The following is a 23,077-nucleotide window of genomic DNA, read 5'->3' as shown; positions in this document are numbered from 1 at the left end:
TAAGGTGATGGTGGTAGGAGGTGGTGTGGGTGTGGTGTGGTGTGGGTGTGGTAGGGTGGGGAGGTGGTGGGTGTGTGGTGTGTGTGTGGTGTGGTAGGAGAGTGTGGTGTGTGTAGTGTGTGGTGGTAGGAGGTGGTGTGGTGGGTAGGGGAGGAGGTGGTGTGTGGTGTGGTGTGGTGTGTGGTGTGGTGGAGAGGTGTGTGGGTGTGGGTAGGAGGAGGTGGTGTGGTGTGTGGTGTGGTAGGAGGAGGTGGGTGTGGGTGTGGTGTGGTAGGGAGGTGGTGTGGGTGTGTGTGGTGGTGTGGTGTGGTGGTGTGGTAGGAGGTGGGTATGGTGGTGTGGTGTGGTGTGGCGTGGTAGGAGGAGGTGGTGTGGTGTGGTGTGGTGGTTGTGAAGATGGTAGTTGTTGTAAAATATAGATGGTTATTAGATGTAGCAGTAATGGTGATGATGGTAGTGGCAATGGTGGCTGAGGGATATTGGTGATAATGAAGGTAATAGTGGTTGTATAATGGATGATGGTGATGATAAGATGAACTCGGGTGAATACAAACCAGTGAGCGGATTCATTAAGGTTCGTGTGTTGAATTGACCTCTTAACTGCGTGGTATACAAGAACACACTTACCTGGTGAACTTCAGTTAATGATCTAAACATAAAGGTTAAAAATGGCGTCACTGCATCTTAGACTCTAATTATATAAATCCGCTTAGCACCAGTTAGGAGACACAATCAAGGTGTAAGATATTATGGAAAAGATTGTGTACAGTGATTGTTATCTGGCGCTCACTCTGTGTGTGTGTGTGTGTGTGTGTGTGTGTGTGTGTGTGTGTGTCTGTGTGTGTAATACTACTACTACTACTACTAATAATAATAATAATAATATTAATAATAATTAACGGTTTATTGAAAGAACATGGTAGCCAGAAGACTTAAAATATATAACATAAGTGATACAAATATGATAGCTAGGTGGGGAGAAGGTCATACTACAGGGCATTTCAACACAGTAACAGTGCAAAAGGTAAGATTGGCTGGGAGAGAATGTACTTGTTGACTACGAGTTGTTGATATATAATAATTTTTACAAGAGTTGGGATTGGTATGTTCTTAATGCGGTCAGTACGTGCTCGTAGGGGCTAGATGCGGTTGTGGTGTCGAACAGCAATTCGAGGACGAGGGATCTCGAGTGGGGGCAGGAGCCGGTGTCGAGGATGGTGCAGAAGCTTCTTCCCAAATTTGCAAATGAGGTCGTGGTGATGATCAGAGAGAGTCGAGAGGGTCAGTGTGTTGAGCGCTTCTTGATATGTGGAGTAGAAAGGGGAGAGAATAATCTTGTGTGTGTGTGTGTGTGTGTGTGTGTGTGTGTGTGTGTGTGTGTGTGTGTGTGGGTGGTCGACTAATTGACATGTGACTTACTTATTATAGGAATCTCACTCTTAGGGAGTTCGGTATGTAAATACCTTTCTATCTAATAATTATTAAAGTAATACATCTAACCCCACACACAATCATCTTGACAGTAAGACCCAACACACACACACACACACACACACACACACACACACACAGACAGACAGACAGACAGACAGACACACACACACACACACACACACACACACACACACACACACCCTTAACGTAACATCATCCCTTCACTGAGGGTGAAAAAGGTTACCAAGTTATATTTTTCTTGTCAGGATTTTGCTCATTAACTCACCTTCCCCTCCGCTTCCCCACCCCACCACCCTCCCCACCCCACCACCCTCCCCAACCCCCACCACCCACAGACCCGCCCCCTTCCCACCCCCAGCCCCCTCACCCCCAACACCTCCAATTTCTCTCCGGCCTAATTAGCAGCACCAGGAGCAGGTAGATAAGACAGGTGAGTGAGGCTCATTACCAGGTGTCACCTGAGGTGTGAGGGGACAGATGTTACCTGTTATCTCACTCACTTACCTCATTCTTTATGTGTCCTGCTTGAATTATTTAACCTTCCCCAAAATTACCACAAAGTTTCTTAGATAGTCTGTCTGTCTGTCTGTCTGTCTGTCTGTCTGTCTGTCTGTTTGTCTACGGTTGTGTGTGTGATTGATGGCTGACCCCTTAGGATTTTTGGTTTAAATTAGTCAATATGAAGGTTAAGCCTTGTGTTTCTGTATGTATGTATGTATGTATGTATGTATGTATGTATGTATGTATGTATGTATGTATGTATGTATGTATGACCACTCGACCAAAACAGTGTAAACTCCTCGGGAGGATGTATCAGTGAAACTTGATGTACAGAGCCAAGAACAGTGAAATTTAGCCATGAGAGACAGGAATTTATAGACAGTTTGAGGTGTGTGTGTGTGTGTGTGTGTGTGTGTGTGTGTGTGTGTGTGTGTGTGTGTGTGTGTGTGTGTGTGTGTGTGTGTTGTGTGTGTGTGTGTGTGTGTGTGTTGTGTGTGTGTGTGTGTGTGTGTGTGTGTGTGTGTGTGTGTGTGTGTGTGTGTGTGTGTGTGTGTGTGTGTGTGTAAAGTTGTGTGTGTGTGTGTGTGTGTGTGTGTGTGTGTGTGTGTGTGTGTGTGTGTGTATGTGTGTGTGTGTACTCTTAATGTAAATGCCCAAGATGGTAATATTAAGATTTATTATAATTTAGTTTTTTTTTAATTGAGGCTAGAGGTCAGGCAAAATACGTGGCCATTAAATATTGGTGATGTGTCTTGAAAAATCTTTAACCCTTTGGATGATGATTTAACCTTTTGACGATGATTATTTAACCTTTTGACGACGATGGTTTAACCTTCTGACGACTGTGATTTAACCCTTTGTCGACGATGATTTAACCCTTTGACGATGATTATTTAACCCTTTGACGACACTGATTTAACAACCCTTTGATACCGATGGTTTAACCCCCTTAACGACGATGTTTTAATCCACCATGACTCAAGGATTAAGGGAAATAACATAAACTTGGCCGGATTCAGATTCAGATTTTTACCCCGTGTACGAACAAGGGGTCATGAGTCAGGACAGGTTCACACGGAAGTAATAACTAACACCTTCCAGTATGATTCATCAGCTAGTGACCTCTGGCTGACCGTCACCATCAGGATTTGGGGTCAAAGGTCACGGAAGCGGCTGTCAGGTAAAGGCAGTTGGGTTTAAGTTGTTGGGTTTTTGTTTTAATTACGGTGAGGGGGGGGGTCCATGATATGATGGCAGGTGTGTTTACATTTATATTCGTATTTGTAATCAGATATTTTTTTTTGTTTTTTGTTAATGGTGAAATAGCTTTTAATACATGTTGTTAAATGTATAATGTATGTTTTAATGTATGATGTATAACGTACGTGAATATTTTATTATTATTCATGATGCGATCCCGTGCGACGTGTGCCAGATATTGTGTATACATGTGCTCTCTCTCTCTCTCTCTCTCTCTCTCTCTCTCTCTCATCTTACACAGTCGGAGACGCGGACGGTAATCGGATAAGGTTATTGCTCTCTCTCTCTCTCCTCCCCCTCTTCCTCATCTTAGTCGTCCTACTTTTCCTACTGCTGCTGCTCCTTCTTCTTCTTCTTCTTCTTCTTCTTCTTCTTCTTCTTCTTCTTCTTCTTCTTCTTCTTCTTCGTTCTACTTCCCCCCCCCTCCTCTTCTTCTTCTTCGTTATACTTTTCCCCCTCCTCCTCTTCTTTTTCTTCGTTCCCACCTTCCCTCCTCCTCCCTTCTTTCTTCCCTCTTCTTCTTCTTCCCTCATCCTCCCTTTCTTCTAGTTCCCACTTCTTTCCTCCTCCTCTTCTTCGTTCTACTTTTCCTCCTCCTCTTTCTCGTCCCTTTTACCCTTTTGTTCCCACTTCATCGTTATTCTTCATCTACTTGTCCTCTCATTCCCTCTGTCTTCTCGCGTTATTCCTCTTCCTTCTACCTCTTCTTCGCATCTTGTTCTACTCTTTATTGTCTCTATGTGGTCTGTTTAGTGATGCTTACACGTGCACACACACACACACCCACCCACATTCTGTCTCTCTCTCTTCCACCTCCGTCTCTAAACATACCTTTCCACAGGCCCTTTCTCTTACTCCCCTCCATGTTCTCCCCTTCCCTCTCCCCTTCCCTTTCCCCCCTCCTCCCCCTCTGTACACACACTCCACCATTATAGTCAAACACTTGATAGACGAAGTAATTTAAATGTTGCTCGGAATACACTACTATAAACCACCTCCGAGCTATAGGGGCATAAGTCACACACACACACACACACACACACTCTTCTCCGGCTACAGGGATCTATGTCTCACACACACACACTCACAACTTGTCTCCTCCCCGGGCTAGAGGGACGTAAGCCTCGAGTTCTATCTTGACGCCTAAAAGAGTTATTGTTGTTGTTATAATGTGTTTTGGCGTTTCAACAACAAAGGTGTTTCTGCGCCGTTTACCAAGTCTCTAGTTCCTCCTCTATGTCAGGTCACAACTCTTAGGTAGGAGGGGATCACAGCGTCTGTCCGTCCGATCAGTTGGCCTGTTTAGTGGGCCTTTTCTTTTTTACGTGTACATAATGTTTTCCTGTACTGTAGCTTGGCTTGTTTACACACACACACACACACACACACTCACACACACACACACACACACACACACACACTCACACACACACACACACTCACACACACACACACACACACACACACACACTCACTCTCACTCTCACTATAATATAAAAAACCTACCCTAACCTAACCTGAACCTAACCTAACCTAACCTAACCTAACCTAACCTGTGGGTCCTTTACGCATGACTACCAGTTAAGACCAGTGTGAGATAACGGAAGGATGGGCCAACGCTATACACTTGACTGGTCTTACTTTCCATCTTGTAAAATTAGGTACTCATTTAAAACTAGTTAGACTGGAAGGTGCCCTGAGATCAAACCAGAGACCTTTAGGATACAAGTCGAGCACTGTATCCACTTCCCCACCACCGCAATCCTCCCCCTCCCCCCCCCCTCAAGTAGATGCCAGATATCGCCAAAATGTGTCCAGAGAATTTTGTCCTGAAGCGTGATTGGTTTTTTTTCGCTTTCTTTCGCCTCATGGTCTAATTATCGTCGTGATTATGTCGTAAAGTGTTTGAGAAGGTTTTATTGTGGTAATTATTGTAGTGGTTGTGTGTGTGTGTGTGTGTGTGTGTGTGTGTTGAGGGAAGTCATTGTATGTGTGTGTGTATCTGTGTGTGTAAATTACAATAGTTACACCATACTGTATGTACACTAACCCTCTCTGACACACACACACACACACACATGGAGGCGTCTTTAAAGGGGCCGCCAGACACCTTCTATCACAGTTTCGGGGAATTTGCGGCAAAGTTCAAGGTCTTGACTGTTGTTAAACTTTACTTGGATGAACTTTTGATGTTTTAAGTCCGTACACAAGTTCCCCTCCCCCTCTCCCTGCTGTGTGTGTGTGTGTGTGTGTGTGAATGTTTTGGTTGAGCACGTGGTTATTTGTTTTGGTTGAGCACGTGCGTTTTTACAACATGTTGGGACGTGTCAAGTGACTTCAACACGTGTGACTGATTATTTATATTTTGCATTCCAAGATTACTTTGACGTTTTCTCTCTCTCTCTCTCTCTCTCTCTCTCTCTCTCTCTCTCTCTCTCTCTCTCAGTTGAACAAGTATAGGCACCAAACCAAGCTTATTCTCCCCTCCCCTTCCATCCCTTCTCAGTTCATCTTCTTCGCACACTTCCCCTCTCCCTCATTTCTCTTCCATCCCCATTCCACCCTTACATCTCTCACTCATCACATCCCTCCCCCTTCCTTCTCTCTCATCCTTCATCGTCTTTTCTTCCTTACCCTTACTTAAATATAAAGTGTTAAAAAAATATTGAAAGTAAAGGTAAAAAAAATCAGTGAAAATAATAAAAGTTTAACGATAAAGTTAAAAAGAAATTTGAAAGTTAAATTAAATCTAAAATCTGAATATATATTAAGAAAAAAAAGTTTAAAAGTAACGTTATAAATAAACTTTGTAATTAAAGTCATAAATAAAGTTAAAAAGGTAAAGTTGTTTATATGTAAATTAAAAAAAATAGTCCCTGGAACCTGTTTTTCCCCCTCGCTGTATTTATATCCAGAGTGAAGTGGTGAGCTCTGTGGTCTAGCAACGAGGGGAGGAGAGGGGAAGGGTGGGAGGGGAGGTAGGGGAAGGGGTGGGAGGGGAAGGGTGGGAGGGGTAGGGGGGAAAGGTGGGAGAGGGGAACGGTGGGGAGGTAGGGGAAGGGTGGAAGAGGGGAACGGTGGGAGAGGGGAATTCAGGGAGGTAGGGGAAGGGTGGAAGAGGGGAATGGTGGGAGGTAGGGGAACGGTGGGATGTAGGGGAAGGGGTGGGGAGAGGGGACGGTGGGGAGAGGGGAAATCTGTGGGGAGGTAGGGGAAGGGTGGAAGAGGGGAACGGTGGGGAGGTAGGGGAACTGTGAGTGTGGGGGGGGGGTGGGAGGTAGGGGAACGGTGGGGAGGGAGGGGAATGGGTGGGAGGTAGGGGAAGGGGTGGGAGAGGGGAACGGTGGGAGGTAGGGGAAGGATGAAACAGGGAGGTAAGGGGGGAGAGGGAAGGGGTGAGAGGTAAGGGAAAGGAGAGGGGAGGGACAGGGAGGTAAGAGAAGGTGAGGGAAGATTGGGAGGTAAGGGAAAGGGAGAGGGGAGGGGACAGGGAGGTAAGAGAAGGGGTGAGGAAGGTTGGGAGGTAAGGGAAGGGTGGGAGGTAGGGAAGGAAGGGGAAGGGTGGGAGGTAAGGGAAAAGAGACAGTAAAAAAATAATTGGTAGATAAATTAAGGAAAGAGGACGAGAAAATAGTGTGATGGGAAGGAGAGAGAGAGAGAGAGAGAGGGAGAAGGAAGGGAGAGTGAGGGGAAAGGGGAGAGAGAGTGAGGGATGGTGAGGGGAGAGACAAAGTTGGTATATACCCTTGTGATTATTTTATCTTGACACAGTTTTTGGTCATTTGTCTTGTTTTCCTCTCCCTTCTCCCCTTTCATCGTTCTTCCCCTCTCCTTTCCCTCCCCTCTCCCTTCTCCCCTTCCATCGTTTTTCCCCTCCTCTTCTCCTTTCCCTCCCCTCTCCCTTCTCCTCTTCCATCGTTATTCCCCTCTTTACCTCTCATCTCCCTTCTCTTTTACCCTCTCTATCGCCTCACTTCTTCTCCTCTCTCGTTCACCTTCTCACTGTTTGCTCTCTTCCCTCCCGTCCTCTACTTGTTTCTTCCTTTTCCCTCTTCCTACACGGCAGAGAGAGAGAGAGAGAGAGAGAGAGAGAGAGAGAGAGAGAGAGAGATAACAGATTACACATTATACATCTATGGCTATTATCAACACCATCGCTGCTGTCATCATCATCATCATCATCATCATCAATGCTACCACTATCACTTCCATCACCAACACCATTATATAGCTACTACTATCACCCCCTACCATCATCACACCATTACCATAACTGCTACCACTATCTATACCACCATCACCACCACTACCACCATTACTACTGCCACCAACAACAACAACAGCAGGGGGGGGGGAATGACCACAAATACAACTATTATCATCAACATTACTACTACCACCCAGTAACTACCACCATCACTACCACCATCACTACCAGGCTGACAGAAATAGAGATTTAAAAAAAGACAGACAGATAAACAGACAGACAACCAGACAGACAGAAATTACACCGAGACTTTACCTTAACTAGATACGTTCTCGGGGTCTCTTGTGACGGAGAGGTGGGAAGGAAAGTGTGAATATTTGAGGCTGTTGGTATGGCTTTAGCAGTACGTGTGTGTGTGTGCGTGTGGGTGTGTGTGTGTGTGGGTGTGTGGGTGTGTGGGTGTGTGGGTGTGGGTGTGGGTGTCGCTGGTCGTCCTTAAACAGGTATATAGAGTATGTTGTTTGTGTTGGTATATATATACTCTCTCTCTCTTACTCTCTCTCTCTCTCTCTCTCTCTCTCTCTCTCTCTCTCTCTCTCTCTCTCTCTCTCTCTCTCTCTCTCTCTCTCTCTCTCTCTCTCTCTCTCTCTCTCTCTTACCCAGACAGTGTTGCCAGCGCGCTATAAGTTCACCTCCTCACTCGGTACTACTACACAAAGCTCGTTTTCTTGTTTTTTTCTTCTGGTAACGATGTGTGAAGATTGGTGACCAGGCAGTATAGAGGCCCTTCTGGAGTCTACTGGTGAGGTAGTGTGAGTCAATTTAGATATGAGTAGGGGTGTTAGGATAGGGGTAGGAGTAGGGGTGAGGTAGGGTAGGGTAGGGGAGTAGGGTGGGGTAAGGGTGAGGTAGGGAGTAGGGTAGTGGGAAATAGGGTAGGGTAGGGTGAGGTAGGGTAGGGTAATAGGGTTGGGTTGGGTAGGGGTAAGGGTGGGGTAGGGGTGAGGTAGAGATGGGATAGGGTAGGGGTAGGGTAGGGTAGGGTAGGGGTAAGAGGGTGGGGTGAGGGTAGGAGTGGGTGGGGAGTGGGTAGGGTGAGGTAGAGTAGGGTAGGGGTGAGGTAGGGTAGGGTAGGGGTGAGGTGGTAGGGTGGTGTTAGGTAGGGTAGGGTAGGGTAGGGGGTAGGGTGAGGTAGGGTAGGGGTTGGGTAGGGTAGAGTAGGGTGGGTGAGGTAGGGTAGGGTGAGGTATGGTAGGGTAGTGTTAGGTAGGGTAGGGTGAGGTAGGGCAGGGTGAGGTAGGGTAGGTGGAGTTAGTATTGGGATAGGATAGGATAGGTAACGTCAAAGAAGATAGGTTAGTTTAGGGTAGGTCGGGTTAGGTTAGGTTAAGTTAAGTTAGGTTAGGTTAGGTCGGGTTAGATTAGGTTAAGTGAGATGTAACTTAGGTAAGATAAGAATAGGCTAACGACTAAAATACTTAAGTTGTCCATAGCAATCAGAGGTTTAAGGTAGTTAGTTGAGGTCAGGATAGTTTAGACCACACACACACACACACACACACACACACACATTTAAAGATTTTTTTAAACTTTAGTTCAGGTTCGGCGTCGAATCCTAATTTGAAATTTAAATGTGTTTTGAGCGAGAGTCGCCGTCCAGTATTACACAATTGATGAAACAGATGGAGTAATATTGTTTGTATAGCTGCCTGTGTGCGGGGCTTAACCCTTTCTCTTTCATCTGGTGTTTTTTTTATATATCAGTTTTGTTTTTGTTTGTCAGTGCTTCTTTAAATCTGTTTTGTCTGTTTATTAATTTTTTAATCTGTGTGTTTATACTTCTTTTGCTGCACCTGTCTGTCTGTTTATTTATATTTTAGTCTATCTTTTTTATCTCTCAGCTTACCAGTTTCGTGTGTGGGGGGGAGGGGGGGTGGCAGCATGCTTGCCTCACAACTGAGTGGTCCAAGGTTCGATCCCCGGGAAGGGTGAAACTAAGGGCAAGTTTCTTTACGCCATTCGCCTCTTTCTACCTAGCAGTAATTGGGAACCTGGGCGTCAGTCGATTTACAGATCGTGTTTTCGGAGTCATGGTTAGCTAGCCAGTGCAGTTGGCGAGTTGTCCGGTCTTCTTAGATTATTCCTTGACACTGGGTCATGCAGCGCGTTACCCCAGGATGTAGTTGTGGTGTTGGCGACAGCTTCTACACCTTAAACGTATTCACGTTAAGGTGGCCCCAGGGCCAGCCAGCCTTCAACACGAGGGACAGCAATTATTATCATCACAACTTGTTTCTCTGTCCCATACAGTGTATACAACGTTCGATGTGAAGTCTGATGCACGGACGGAAGCATGCACGGACACACGCATGCGTAGACGCACCGGGTGGACGCTTGCACAGACGCACAAATGTACAACTAGACGCATGTACAGACGCACGGGTGGACGCATGCACAGTCGCATGAACGGACACACTTACAGAAACTCACGCACGGACACACTCACGCACACCTGCAGACTCACGCACGGACACACCATTTGTAGGTCTTCCACACAGCTCGACTGGGTGCAAAAATAACCTGTTGACAGAAACCAAGTTTGAGTAGGTCGGCGTGGGTGACCTGCCCGCTGCTGCCTCCAGGACAACACTTGACACTTGACCTGTGATACTGAGTTAAATGCAGGTCACTGTAGTTACCGCTACACTGTATTACTTATTAGAAAAAAATTATTAATGACATTTGTGATGATTGTAGAATAGCGCAACTGTTATTATTATTATTATTATTATTATTATTATTATTATTATTATTATTATTATTAATTTATTATATTTATTGTTGTTGATATTATTATTATTATTATTATTATTATTATTATTGTGTTAAGCCCCATAGCCTCACCTAAGGCTCGTCGCAGTAAAAATATGAGGTGAAATTGTCTCCTTGAGGATACTGGTGTGACGGTCTGGCTGGTGACAGGTGGAGCTCATTGATTGGTCGACGGAGGAGAGAAAGAGAGATAGGGGGGGAGGGATAGTTGGAAGAGAGAGGGGGGGAGTAGGGGGGAGAGGGGAGGGGTGGTTGGAGGAGGGGGAGTGGAGGGATGGTTGGAGGATGGAGAGGGTGAAGAAGGGATTGATAAAGGAGATGAGGAAGAGGGAGGGAGGGAGGGATAGAAGGAGAAGTGGAAGACAGAAGGGAAAGAATGGATGGATGAGAGAAAGAGAATTATAAACACGTCATTTCTCCTTCACAATTCCAGCTAAGTAGAAGGATTGTGTGAAGGAAGGAAGGAAGGAGAGAGGGGAGGAAGAGGTCAGTATAAAAAAACACACACACCTCTTTACGAAATTAAACAGCAAATCTAATCCACACCTGCAGATTAATCCACACTTGCAGATTAATCCACACTTGCAGATTAATCCACACCTCCAGATTAATCCACACCTGCAGATTAATCCACACCTGCAGATTAGTGAACAGCCTTACCAATTTTATATTATTATACTTATTACTATTATTATTCTTTTCAATACCTGTATGTCACTATCAATTATCTTTAAGTAATCTGGTGTTTTTTCTGCTACGTTTCCGTCCCTTTTTTCCGAGAGAGACAGAGAGGAAACATCATTTGAAGTAAATTGTGGGCCAGGCATATTTTACGGAACATTACTACCGAAATCTCTCAAATCCGGTTTCCGTTGTTCCTGTTGTGCCTTTTTTTTATCATTATTATTATCATTATTATTACCGGGTATGATAGTTTACCAGATGACGCCCGACAGCTGCTGCTTGTGTCCCGGCGGGTGAGCTGTTGTCCTGCTGAGCGTATGATGAAACGTAAAGGGGAGGCCGTTACTACCATGATCACTTCTGCTTTGATAATAGTAGTAGTAATCATAGTAGTAGACATGGTTATAATGATGACAATAATAGTAGTAATAGTAGTAGTAGAGTAGTAGTAATAGCGAAGTAAACAAGATTCGAAGGTCCATTACGACAGGACGACAGCACAGCCAAAGTGATAAGTTGCAGCAACTGTTACTGCAATTACCAGAAGGGCAAATGGTTTCAGCCTTAATAAACAAGATTTTACAGATACCATTGCTCTAAGGTACGGTAGGCCAGTACAAGGTTTGCCCTCCCAATGCGCGTGTGTCTCTTTCTATGACGTCAATCACTCCATGGTGTGCAAGAAAGAGGGCTTCATATGCATAAGGGATCTAACTGCAAATATGTTGAAGGAAATATGTCATGATGTCAGGGTAGAACCGACCCTCCTTCCATTGAACGGTGAGAATTTCCAACATAGGACTTCAAACACATCCAACGAAGCCCGTGTTGATGTCAGTGCTCTAGGATTCTGGACGCGGGGACAGCGAGTCTTCTTCGACATCAGGATTTTTTTATCCCATGGCCGCATGTCACCGTAACTTAGATCTCGTTGCTGCACATAGGAAGAACGAGAACGACAAGATAAGGGCATATGGGGAGAGAATTCAGATCGTTGATCAAGGCAACTTCACTCCTCTGGTGTTCACAACCTCTGGTGGGATGGGACCAAGTGCAAGATGCTTCTACGCCAGACTTGCGGAGGTGCTATCCGAACAGAAGCAGCAGCCCAGAAGTTATGTTACAGCCTGGATGAGATGTCGACTGTCCTTCTCTCTCCTTAGGTCTGCTTTGCTCTGCCTCAGGGGAACGAGAGCATCTGCCCTAAAGCCGACAACAGTTGCAGATATTGCCTACAAGGCTAGAGTCACTGAATACCGCATAGAGCTGCGGCTCAACTAACTCAACACAGCTGGAGGCCACGTTTAAAAATAAGGAATGGTAGTAGTAGCAATAGTAGTAATAATAACATAACAGGCACCCTGGATCAGCTGCTGGTATGGACAGTAAGAAGTGAGACTTGACGTAAATTGGGTGATAGAACGTATAGATAACACAGCAGTCAGGGACACAGGATGTAACAAATACTTATAATATTAATAAAAGAAAAAGAATAAAATTTTCATCACAAGCATGGAAGACACCGGAAGACAAGATGAAGAGATATTAGCGTTAAGTTTGTGTGTCGTGGGGGAAAGCGTCAAGACAGTGGCGCTGTTAATGTGTGTTTACGGCTCTCTGATTTCACGCCACATCTTGATCTGCCGAATGTTTGTCTAGTCGTCCCTTTAATACATGGGACTTTCCTCTTGTGTTGCCATGTCAGTGACTTGGATAATAATAAGAAATATCCCTCACGTGCGAAAAATCACTATCTGTTAGATCAGGAGAGGAAGATGTATGGCTAACTTAACACAGCAAACAACAGAGGTAGACAATTGATAATAATAGATTGTCTGTGTGTCTAGACAGTGTTTTTCTATGCCCCCTCGTGACGTAGTTAGGGTCAGGGGCTAAATTCTGGCACTTTTCACTATATTTCCCTAAGGTTGATTAGATAGGTCAAAGGTCACACTAATCTTAGATACATACACTATACATGATATTCTCTACCTGATTGGTGATTGGAGGTCATTGATAAAGGTCAGAGGTCAACCATACCTGGAGATCCATGTATACAGGATAGGTTAATGTCTGGGTGGTGTGGATGGGTGTTCTTAATAATAGTACAATAGACAGTAACTTGACCTTTTGAACCTAATTCACCCTAGAAGGTTATTGGTTTAAGTGAAGGTCAAAGGTCACTGGTCATTGTTGTAGTGTAATCCCCTGTTGACTTTGTTCTTGGTTTAGTTTGGTGTTTGTAAGTGTTGGTGGTCATTAAACTATTATTATTATTATTATTATTATTATTTATTATTATTATTATTATTATTATTATTATTATTATTATTATTATTATTATTATTATTATTATTATTATTATTATTATTATTATTATTATTATTATCATTATTATATTTCAAAAGCAAGCGTTATGTGTTCACATGTGACCGCAGGTACAGGTGACAAGCCACACCTGTGCCTCAGTTCCCGGTACACAGTGAGACCTGAAGGGAGACAATATTATATCTCTTATTCTCTTGTGTGTTAAATGTTTCCTTGTATTTCGTTGTCTATTCTCCCGCCAGCCTCTCCCAGGGCGAAGAAAAAATAATGTTATACTCTTGACACCTCTTACGTACACCTCTTACATACATACATACACCACCTCTTACATACATACACCTCTTACGTACACCTCTTACATACGTACACCTTTTAATTACTACTAGTAGCCACTCCACTTGTGACTCTCATCTTTGTCCAGCTGTAACTGATGCCTTTGTTCACTGTATCTCACCTTGTGTCACTGTATTGTTGTTATTATTATTATTATTATTATTATTATTATTATTATTATTATTATTATTTTTATTGTTGTTGTTGTTGTTGTTAGTAGTAGTATTTATTGTTGTTGTCGTTGTTATTATTATTATTTCTCCATGTATCTGGTATAAAAACTCCAAATGACTAAAGGAAACATAAAATGAAGTATTAAAACAACACGTCGAGGCAGAACAAGAGACAACACCACACCCTACAGTACAAGTTATTACAACATGTAACTGGGGCAATTAGTAGCTGTGGTGACGCCCTGGTAACACAGGAATGTATGAGAATAGAAAAGAACCAGGAAATAAGGACCAATCAGTATATAGATTTAGGTGGCATGAGGAAATATAAAGGTTCTGATTGGAGAAGGAAGGTCCAGGATGAGAGATTGTGGAGGTATATTGGTACTGGACGATGGACTGATAGAGGATGATGATGATGATGGTGATGATGATGATGGTGATGGTGATGATGATGATGATGGTGGTGATGATGATGATGATGATGATGATGATGATGATGATGGTGATGATGATGATGGTGATGATGATGGTGATGATGATGATGGTGGTGGTACAGTAACACACACACGTACACATGATCCTGCACACACACACACACACACACACACTGGGAGAGTTTCAACCCTTGGTGTAGCTTAGGAACAGATGACCCTTGTTACTGGTGCTTACCGTGATACTCCTGGAGACTAAAGGCTCGTTCCTGGGGCTCACAGGTGTGTGTATGTGGTGTGTGTGTGTGTGTGTGTGTGTGTGTGTGTGTGTGTGTGTGTGTGTGTGTGTGGTGTGTGTGTGTGTGTGTGTGTGTCTGTGTGTGTGTGTGTGTGTGTGTGTGTCTGTGTGTGTGTATGTGTATGTATTTGTGTGTGTACGGGTAAACCCTTGTTCTTTTTCTTTAGGCCTGAAAACCAGTATCAGGCAAATTGCTTACACCAGAACAAGATGGTGACGTTCATTCTTGACATGGAAGCAATAGACCACAAAGGTGACTGAACATATCAAGTGTGGTGGTTAGAGTGAAGCAACTGAACCTGACTCACGTTTACAGGATATTCACCGGCCTGTTCCCAGAGTATCTAACAACAAACTTAATAAGGATTTGGGATATGAACCGGTTAGAGCACTAGAGGGAGTGAACATAACCTGGTGACCCCCGGTTAAGTGAAAAACATCTGTCTTCTTTACAGGTATAACGAACTGAAACAAGTTACCTGACCACATTAAAACCAGTGTTGTTATGAAATATTTTAAGAGTTAAAACTAGAAATGTACATAGATGATGAAACGCCACAGCAAGAAGGGAGAGTGAGTTTCTATACTATTAACCTCAGAAAAGACCTAAGGAAAGAACCCTACAGGAATTAAGTACCGGGTGGCTTTATCGACTACGTCTTTGGTTAAATTACCGTCCTGTTCACTACAACTGTATACCTGTACTGTCTCTAGTGTGGGAGAGATGGGAAGGGAACAGAGAACGAGGGAGAAGGAAGACTAAGAGGGAATACAGGAAGAGAATGATGAACGGGGAGGAGAGAGAGAGAGAGAGAGAGAGAGAGAGAGAGAGAGAGAGACGGGTTAGGGGAGACGCCTAGGTAGGGGGAGGGGGGAAAGATGGTATCAAAAAAAAAAATTGCGGTGAGACAGGAAGAGATATGTAGGTGTCTCTCACAATAAAGGGAGAGAGGGGGAAGAGATGGTGATAGCGGAAATGAATTACAGGAGAGAGAGTGAGAGACTGACTCACTTTTAAAAGGAAAGGGAGAGATGAGGTATTAGAGAAAATGGGTTTGAGAGACAGGAAGAGATATGGGATTGTCTCTCACTTACGGGGAGGGAGGGGGGGAGTGAGAGGAAGGAAGGAGAGGATTAATATTATAGAGGGGAGAGAGATAGTAACGGAAAGGAAGACGTGGAATAAGGAAGAGAGAGAGAAGAAATGACGGGGAGCAAGACAGAGAGAGAGAGAAAGGGGGAGATAGGAAACAAGTGAGAGAAGAAACGAGAGAGAGAAAGAAAGAGGGAGATGGGAAACAAGTGAGAGAAGAAACAATGAAGAGAAAGAAAGAAGGAGAAGAAACGAGGGAGAGAAAGAAAGAGGGAGGTGGGGAAACAAGAGAATGTAAACAGGAAAGGAAGATAAAAATGGGAGGAAATTTTAAGTATTGAAGAAGAGGAAAAAAAGGAGATAGTTGTTTTCACTGGGATAAATCACAATAATATTTCCCCTCTTGTGTTTTTTTTTCCCTTCTCTTGTGACCACCAGTGTTGTGATGGCTGCCCGACTCTGGTGCTATACTTAGTGTGGAGGAGAGGGGAGAGGCGGGAGGGGGGGGGGGAGGTACATATCACAATAACATGAATATCAACTTTAGGAGATGAAACCTACAAAAAATTTCACAAGTTTGTTTTTTTTGTGAATTTTGTGTCAGTGGTGTGTAATTATTGTGATTGAAGAGTGTTCAGTATAGCGGGGTGTCTTCCAGAGTGTGTTATATTAAGGTGTTAAAATAGCGACTGCTGCTACGTTTATAAGTCAAGACTAACACCACTTACAACAACAAACTATAAAAAAAATATTGTAAATTTAACACCGCCTCTCGACACGGTTATATAGCCTGAAGAAGTAACTATTTTCGTTGTTTCTCTCTCGGGTTAAAAAAAAAATCAAGTTTAATTTAGTGTTGCCTTAAGGAACAGTGTGGAGGAGCTGCCACTTGAGTTGGGTCCTAACACAATATTGTTCTTCAGGACACTCTTAAACAATGAAGAAAGATCACTGTGAGGGAGACGATACAGACACGTTTGGTTGATGTCCACGACGGCTGCCTCTGCTTGTGCTGGGTCAACATGGTGTGTGTGTGTGTGTGTGTGTGTGTGTGTGTGTGTGTGTGTGGCGAGGTGGACTGTGGGCGGCCAGGGAGTGTGAGAAAAGAGACGGATGGAGGTAAAAACACGAAGAAGGGAGAAAGAGAGAGAGAGAGAGAGAGGAATAGGGAAAAACAAAGGAAAAATGAGAACAGGTAGATATAAGAGAGAAATCTAAATAACAAGGTATGGTTGAAGACACGTTGAGAAAGTGTGTGAGTGAGAGACAGATAGAGAGAACAAGACAGTTACAGACACAGACACAGCACTACCTCACCAAACTCCTCCACTGTATCTCTCACCAGACGACACATCACCTTAGTACAGCACAGCACAGCACAGCACAGCACAGCACTCACCACCTGACCACTGCTGTTTGCCTCGTATTTATTAATTCCTGTAACTTTACTGTATTTGTCACCTCCAGCTGATGTTACAGTTTGTGGAGTTATTATAAGTTACATCCAAATAGGTAATACGTAGGTACAGTACACCTGCCCGTCCTCCTTCTCGCTACACCTGAAGAAGGAATAGAGAAGGTGGTGGGAGGGAGGTGTACAAAAGTAGCAAAAAAAAAAAGTATTAAAAGTAAAATAAATAAAAATATCAAAAAATATTTAGCTCAAAAAAAATTGTCTGGAGATAACTGCCCCAACTACCAGTCACCTCAAGGCTCGTGACAATGTGTCCTTGTAACTTCTGACGACACCCAGAGACGGGATAACGGCGGGGGGTTAGGATGCTCTTGTCTTCACACAACATATAGATTTTTTTTTGTCCCTTGGTTGACGCTAAGAGAATGTTTTTAAAGTATTTTTTTGTTTATTTCAGTTATGTTTTTATTTCTTATTTTTATACTTAACTTATAACTCAACTCATCTTATTTTTTAACTACAATTTGAGTGGCGTTAAAAAATAAACAAAAATTAAGTCATAAATTAAGAAATAATCTTTTGGCAACACCTCAACATATTGGTGGTGGTGTGACGTCATAATATGTGATATATAATGAGTCTAGGATGGCAGCCATTGGTTTTTTTTTCCTGTTACGTCACACCTGGTTGGTCAAGTGGTCCACACATTGTTGGTGTTATGTTTACCTGTTGATTGGTTTATATTCTTTACGTGAAACCACTTTATTATTATTATTAGTAGTAGTAGTAGATCATTTATTAGTCTTAAAATGTATGTCTGTCTGTTTTTCTCTGGTTGCCCTAAAACTTAAACATTTCAGACGTGTTGGTGTATTATTAACTTTTTACTTAGTCTCTTACGACGAATAATTTATCGTAGGAACCTGAACCTTGCGCCACTAATAGAGTTCCCCCTGCCACCCTCCTCCCTGCCATCCCCTCTCTGCCACCCTATCCCTGTCACCTTCTCTTTGCCAACCTCTTCTTTGCCACCCCCTCCTTGCCATCCCTTCCCCTGCCGCCCCTCCTTGCCATCCCTTCCCCTGCCGCCCCCTCCTTGCCACTCCTTCCTCTGTAGCCTCCTCCCCTACCCCCTTACCCTGTCGCCCCCTCCCCTACCCCCTTACCCTGCCACCCTCTCCCACACTCGGAGTTGCTCCTCCCTCCTGACAGACAGAGGCATCATTTACCTGTCGGGAGGAACTTGTGTGTGATTACAGGTTGGTGCTTGTTGCTCTAACCTGTACTACCTGTTCTTGTACAGTATATACTTCAGCACCCGGCCTCCACACGGCCTCCACCCGGCCTCACACACACAACACCCGTCCACCCGGCCTCCACACACACACACCCGTCCACCCACTGGCCTCCACACACACACACACACCCGTCCACCTGGCCTCACACACACACAACGCCCACACCTGGCCTCTGCCACACGCCCGTCCACCCGGCTCACACACACACCCGGTCCACCTGGCTCCACACACACACACCCGTCCACCTGGCTCTCCACACACACCTGTCCACCTGGCCTCCACACACACCCGTCCAACACCTGGCCTCCACATGGCCACACACCCGTCCACCTGGCCTCCACACACACCCGTCCACCCGGCCTCCACACACACCTGTCCACCTGCCTCCACACACACCTGTCCACCTGGCCTCCACACACTCCGTCCACCTGGCCTCCACACACACCTGTCTACCTGGCCTGGCCACCACACCCGTCCACCCGGCCTCCACGCACACCCGGCCCACACAATAATAATACATCCGTCCACCCAGCTCCACACACACACCGCCTGTCCACCTGTATACTCGACCACCCGGCCACCTGTTTACTCGACCACCCGGCCACCTGTTTACTCGACCACTCGGCCACCTGTTTACTCAACCACCGTCCACCTACTTACTCGACCACCCGGCTATCTGGCCACTACTAATGCACCTCAAAGGCCACTTAACCAGTGTAAGCTCTTTGTGTTTTGATTATATGTGTACACAAATTACGCACACACACACATAGATAGATAAATAGATATTAAACACGTAAAGTATACAAAAAATACTCATAAGTATTCAAAACTGACGACGCATAAATAATATTAGGGACAAATTCAGAGGAGTTGATGTCGTGCAGCCTGAAGAAAGACTTGGCGAATTCAGTCGTGAAATTCAGGGATAGACTGAAGCTTTTTCCAGAGTTAATTTAAAGGTAGAGTTTCATATCTATCCGCTGTAATTATCCAAAATTTTTATCCTACCTAAAATTCCCTTTTTAGGTCAGTTCAAATCCTTTGTTCTATGCTTGAACTCCTTTAAGGTAAGACGATACCTCTGAGCTTACCTGTGTACCCCCTTATGTGATGACTAATTCAGCAAGCGTCGAGTCTCAGCAGGTCACTCGTCCACTGTCAGGAGACGGATACTGTTGACAGCTGACGGCAGGAGGGTAGTGTGATGTAAAGTAAACCTAGTTAGTAAAAATAGTAGTTATAGTAGTAGTAGCAGTAGTTTTAGAAGTAATAATAGTAAGAATCTAACTATCAGTGAATAGTATCTTTGGGACGGAGTAAAATATTAAGCATACACGCTCGCTTCTCTCTAACGTGTGTACAAGGTGAAGGTGATGTTAATGCTGAAGTCTTTGTACCTGTGCTTATACTAATGTGTACTTGTAATAATAGCTGTGCGCTGTGCCTATACTAGTACCTACATATACCTGTACTAGTACCTTCACACTAGTACTAGTACCTATACTTGTACTAGTACTTGCGCTTGTACCAGCACCTTTCCATGCTCACAGGAAACAAGTGACGAGAGGGGGCTTGTTAAGTGGTTGGCCACATAATAAATGAATGCTTTTGACAGTGTTAATCCGTTTATGCAGGGAGCGAGAACCGTGGGCCAGTTGCTTTGTTCCATTTGTCTCTGTCTCTGTGGCAGTAATTGGGGACTTGGATGCAAATAGGGCGGTAGATCGTGTTGTGAAGGTGATGGTTAGGCCGTACCGTTGGTGAGATGTCTGGAACCAACTGAGTAATGTGACCTGACAGCGGGTTACACCGGCCGCCAACTATGGATGTGGTGGTGGTGGCAGCCGCTCACAAAAGCTAGTCCTGATTTTCTTAAACTCGTCCCCGGTTAGACCTGATTACGGTGACCAGCGGCCATTACCGATACTAATGAAGGCTCTCAGAACAAGAGTCATGGGCCCTGAGTCTCCACCAAGTATCCTCCCGTTATATTTTTTTTTTATCTACAAAATCGAGAACGAGAATCGCTTATGTTTATGGATGAGTCTCAGATTCATTCCAACACCATCCTGCCCTCCACCTTCGTGCCGCATGTTAATGAGGCGGTTGGATGAATACTGACATATCCAGTGAGGCGAAGACTTAGACTTAGGTGTCCGGCAGAGTACAGTCTCGTGGGTCACTCACTGTCAGCACCTGCAGGAGTCCTCACCTAGAATTCATCCTGTCCATTTGTTATGTAAATCAATAACCAAAAACCTGTTGCCTAGAAATTTGTGAGAGTTGGAACTATCATTAGAACTAAGATACAGACAGCACGGCCAGTGGACTTGTAAAAATAATAAAAAGTACAATGATTTATACCCCGGGTGATAATAAGGACTGAGACAGCACAGACGATTATTGTGTTTAGTTGTATCATGCAAGAAGCTGTACACTGAACCAGGACAGCAGGTATAGGTGTGGCCTTCCTGGAACTGTTCATATTGGGTGACACTCCCGCCTGGTGGTGAGGGCTTGAGGACACACACACACGACACCGTGTAAAGGTTCCAAAAATGTACACTGTACTAACTTAGCTTTCTGAACATATATAATCCTTGGTCTTCACTACACCACAACCCTTCTTATCCCTGAATCCATTATTATTATTATTATTATTATTATTATTATTATTATTATTATTATTATTATTATTATTATTATTATTATTATTATTATTATTATTATTATTATTATTATTATTATTATTATTATTATAATACTAGTGACCTGTACAAGCCATGATGGTAGTTGGTGCAGCTCTCTCAGACACTGGTGGTGGTTATGACAGCACTTCACCTCAGTAGTAATTTTCTTTTCTTGCTAAGTTAATCTCTTTTATTACCTCTGATAACCAGATGGTACACGAAGCCGTTAATAATTTAATACTTGTGCAATAAAAGACGACCATTGCAGATAGGAGGCTGGTGAACTTTCGTCTGGCGTTGCTTCAATATTTTATTATTACATAATGGGGGTAAACGCCAGGCGCTGATGGTTACCCGTGCTGTCGTTAGGACCCGGTAACACTTGTCTGTCACTCTTCTGTATTCGGACAGTCTCGTGACCTAGATATTGTTAGAACACGAGAAGTAAGAAGACTTCTCGTACTCTAGGGGTTAACCTCCTCCTCCAGTGGCTGTAGGTCCTGGTACTCAAGGGATGGACATCTTCGTACTCAAGGGGTTAACAATTTTTGTGGGTGGGATGAAGATCATTCCCCTGGTGGCGTGATTGCGAATGTAACAGCTGTGAAGAAAACCATTAAGATGGTCTCTGATACATACAATAATCTAAGTCATTATGTGTCGGAGTGGAGCAGCTGTAGCGCCCACAACACTCCCTGGTGGCAGCGGCGTGCGGGGAAAAACCTTATGTCTGCTGGTGTATACTGGCCACCTTTTTACGCTTGAGAGCTTCACGGGAGGTGCAGCTGCCGCCTCGTTAAGCTGAGTACGTTGAAGGCAGAGTATCTTGAAGGAGCATAATCATAGGTGTTGGCCACAGCAGTTATTTTTAATATTATTGTAGTTCTTTGAATCACCAAGGAATAAAAATTACCTGTGTTTATGTAAATGTTATTTTGAACTACGATAATGTACACGCATCTGTAGTATCTTAACATTTAAATCGAAAATAGCAGTAGTGAAGTTAATTTATATTTCTCCAAAGAGGCTAATTATTATCAGATAGTCCAGCCCCACCTGTACTCTACCTGGATGTTGGTCAGAAAAAAAAAACCATTAACCCAAGACCTGTTTTTATATCCACCAGGTGAAGATTTGGGAAGGAATATCTACTTGAGACTTTTACTTCCTGTACCCCATGACATGTTTATTATCGGTTCCTTATTATGGTCAATGTCTTCTTCCTCGTGTCTCGATAACTGTAGCCAGACAACACACATCCCGCGGCCTCTAGTACCTGACCTATATGGAGAGAGAGAGGTGTGTGTGTGTGTGTGTGTGTGTGTGTGTGTGTGTGTGTGTGTGTGTGTTTTAGTCAGTAGTCATGCTAAGTTTTAAGACACCTAGATTTGTGTCACCCAGAATTTTATAGGTTAATATATCCGGTCTGGTCCTCCCCGCTGAATAACACAGTAGTCAATGCCGGATCTGGATGTGGTCAGCCTTCCGTAGGGTGCTTGCTGGGTCCTTTGTTGTTTGTGTTTACCGAGGCGCTTGATGTTTGTATTTAGTCTTTAGTCTAACCTTACCTTACCTTACCTTACTTTGGTGGAAAGGAGAAAGATACTCTCTCTCTCTCTCTCTCTCTCTCTCTCTCTCTCTCTCTCTCTCTCTCACACACCTACACACACACACACACGGTGCCTCTCCAGCATAGATTGTAGAAACCTGTTTATTTAATGTATCCAGCGTGTAGTGGTGTACCATGTATGGTATTGTAGATACATATTGTTTATGTATCTTGTACGTGAGTGTTGTTTATGTATCCTGTGTAATATGTAGACATGTGCGTGTGTTTTTATGTATCCTGTATGGGTTGCAGGACCCTGATTTTAGTTCATGATTTTTTAAGACTTGTGTGTGTGTGTGTGTGTGTGTGTGTGTGTTTGTTTATTTTTGGGTGCGTATGTATGTATGTACGTATGTATGTATGTATGTATGTATGTATGTATGAGTGAGTGTGTATGTGAGTGTGTGTATGTGTTTGTATAAAATGTATGTATGTATGTATATATGTATGTATGTACGTATGTAT

The 23,077-nt window shown here is 43.9% G+C and overlaps 1 protein-coding gene and 1 long non-coding RNA gene across 5 annotated transcripts in view; one reads left to right on the top strand and one right to left on the bottom strand.

Moving 5' to 3' along the window:
* LOC121871334 (spidroin-2-like) overlaps positions 1-11,339 on the bottom strand; it is a 28,235-nt gene extending 16,896 nt beyond the window's left edge. Inside the window, exon 1 of the mRNA XM_042373553.1 lies at positions 11,195-11,339. Coding sequence (XP_042229487.1) covers positions 11,195-11,339 — 145 coding nt within the window. The remainder of the gene's footprint in view (positions 1-11,194) is intronic.
* A 7,530-nt stretch (positions 11,340-18,869) lies between these two features.
* LOC121871501 overlaps positions 18,870-23,077 on the top strand; it is a 128,118-nt gene continuing 123,910 nt past the window's right edge. For all 4 annotated transcript variants that reach the window (XR_006089880.1, XR_006089879.1, XR_006089882.1 and 1 more), the window contains exon 1: positions 18,870-19,026. This is a non-coding gene — a long non-coding RNA (uncharacterized LOC121871501). The remainder of the gene's footprint in view (positions 19,027-23,077) is intronic.

This window comes from Homarus americanus, unplaced genomic scaffold, assembly GCF_018991925.1.
Source record: "Homarus americanus isolate GMGI-L3 unplaced genomic scaffold, GMGI_Hamer_2.0 scaffold45698, whole genome shotgun sequence".
In the NCBI taxonomy this organism is placed as follows: domain Eukaryota; kingdom Metazoa; phylum Arthropoda; class Malacostraca; order Decapoda; family Nephropidae; genus Homarus; species Homarus americanus.
The sequence above is the reverse complement of the archived record's forward strand: the minus strand, read 5'-3'. Positions and strand labels throughout refer to the sequence as shown.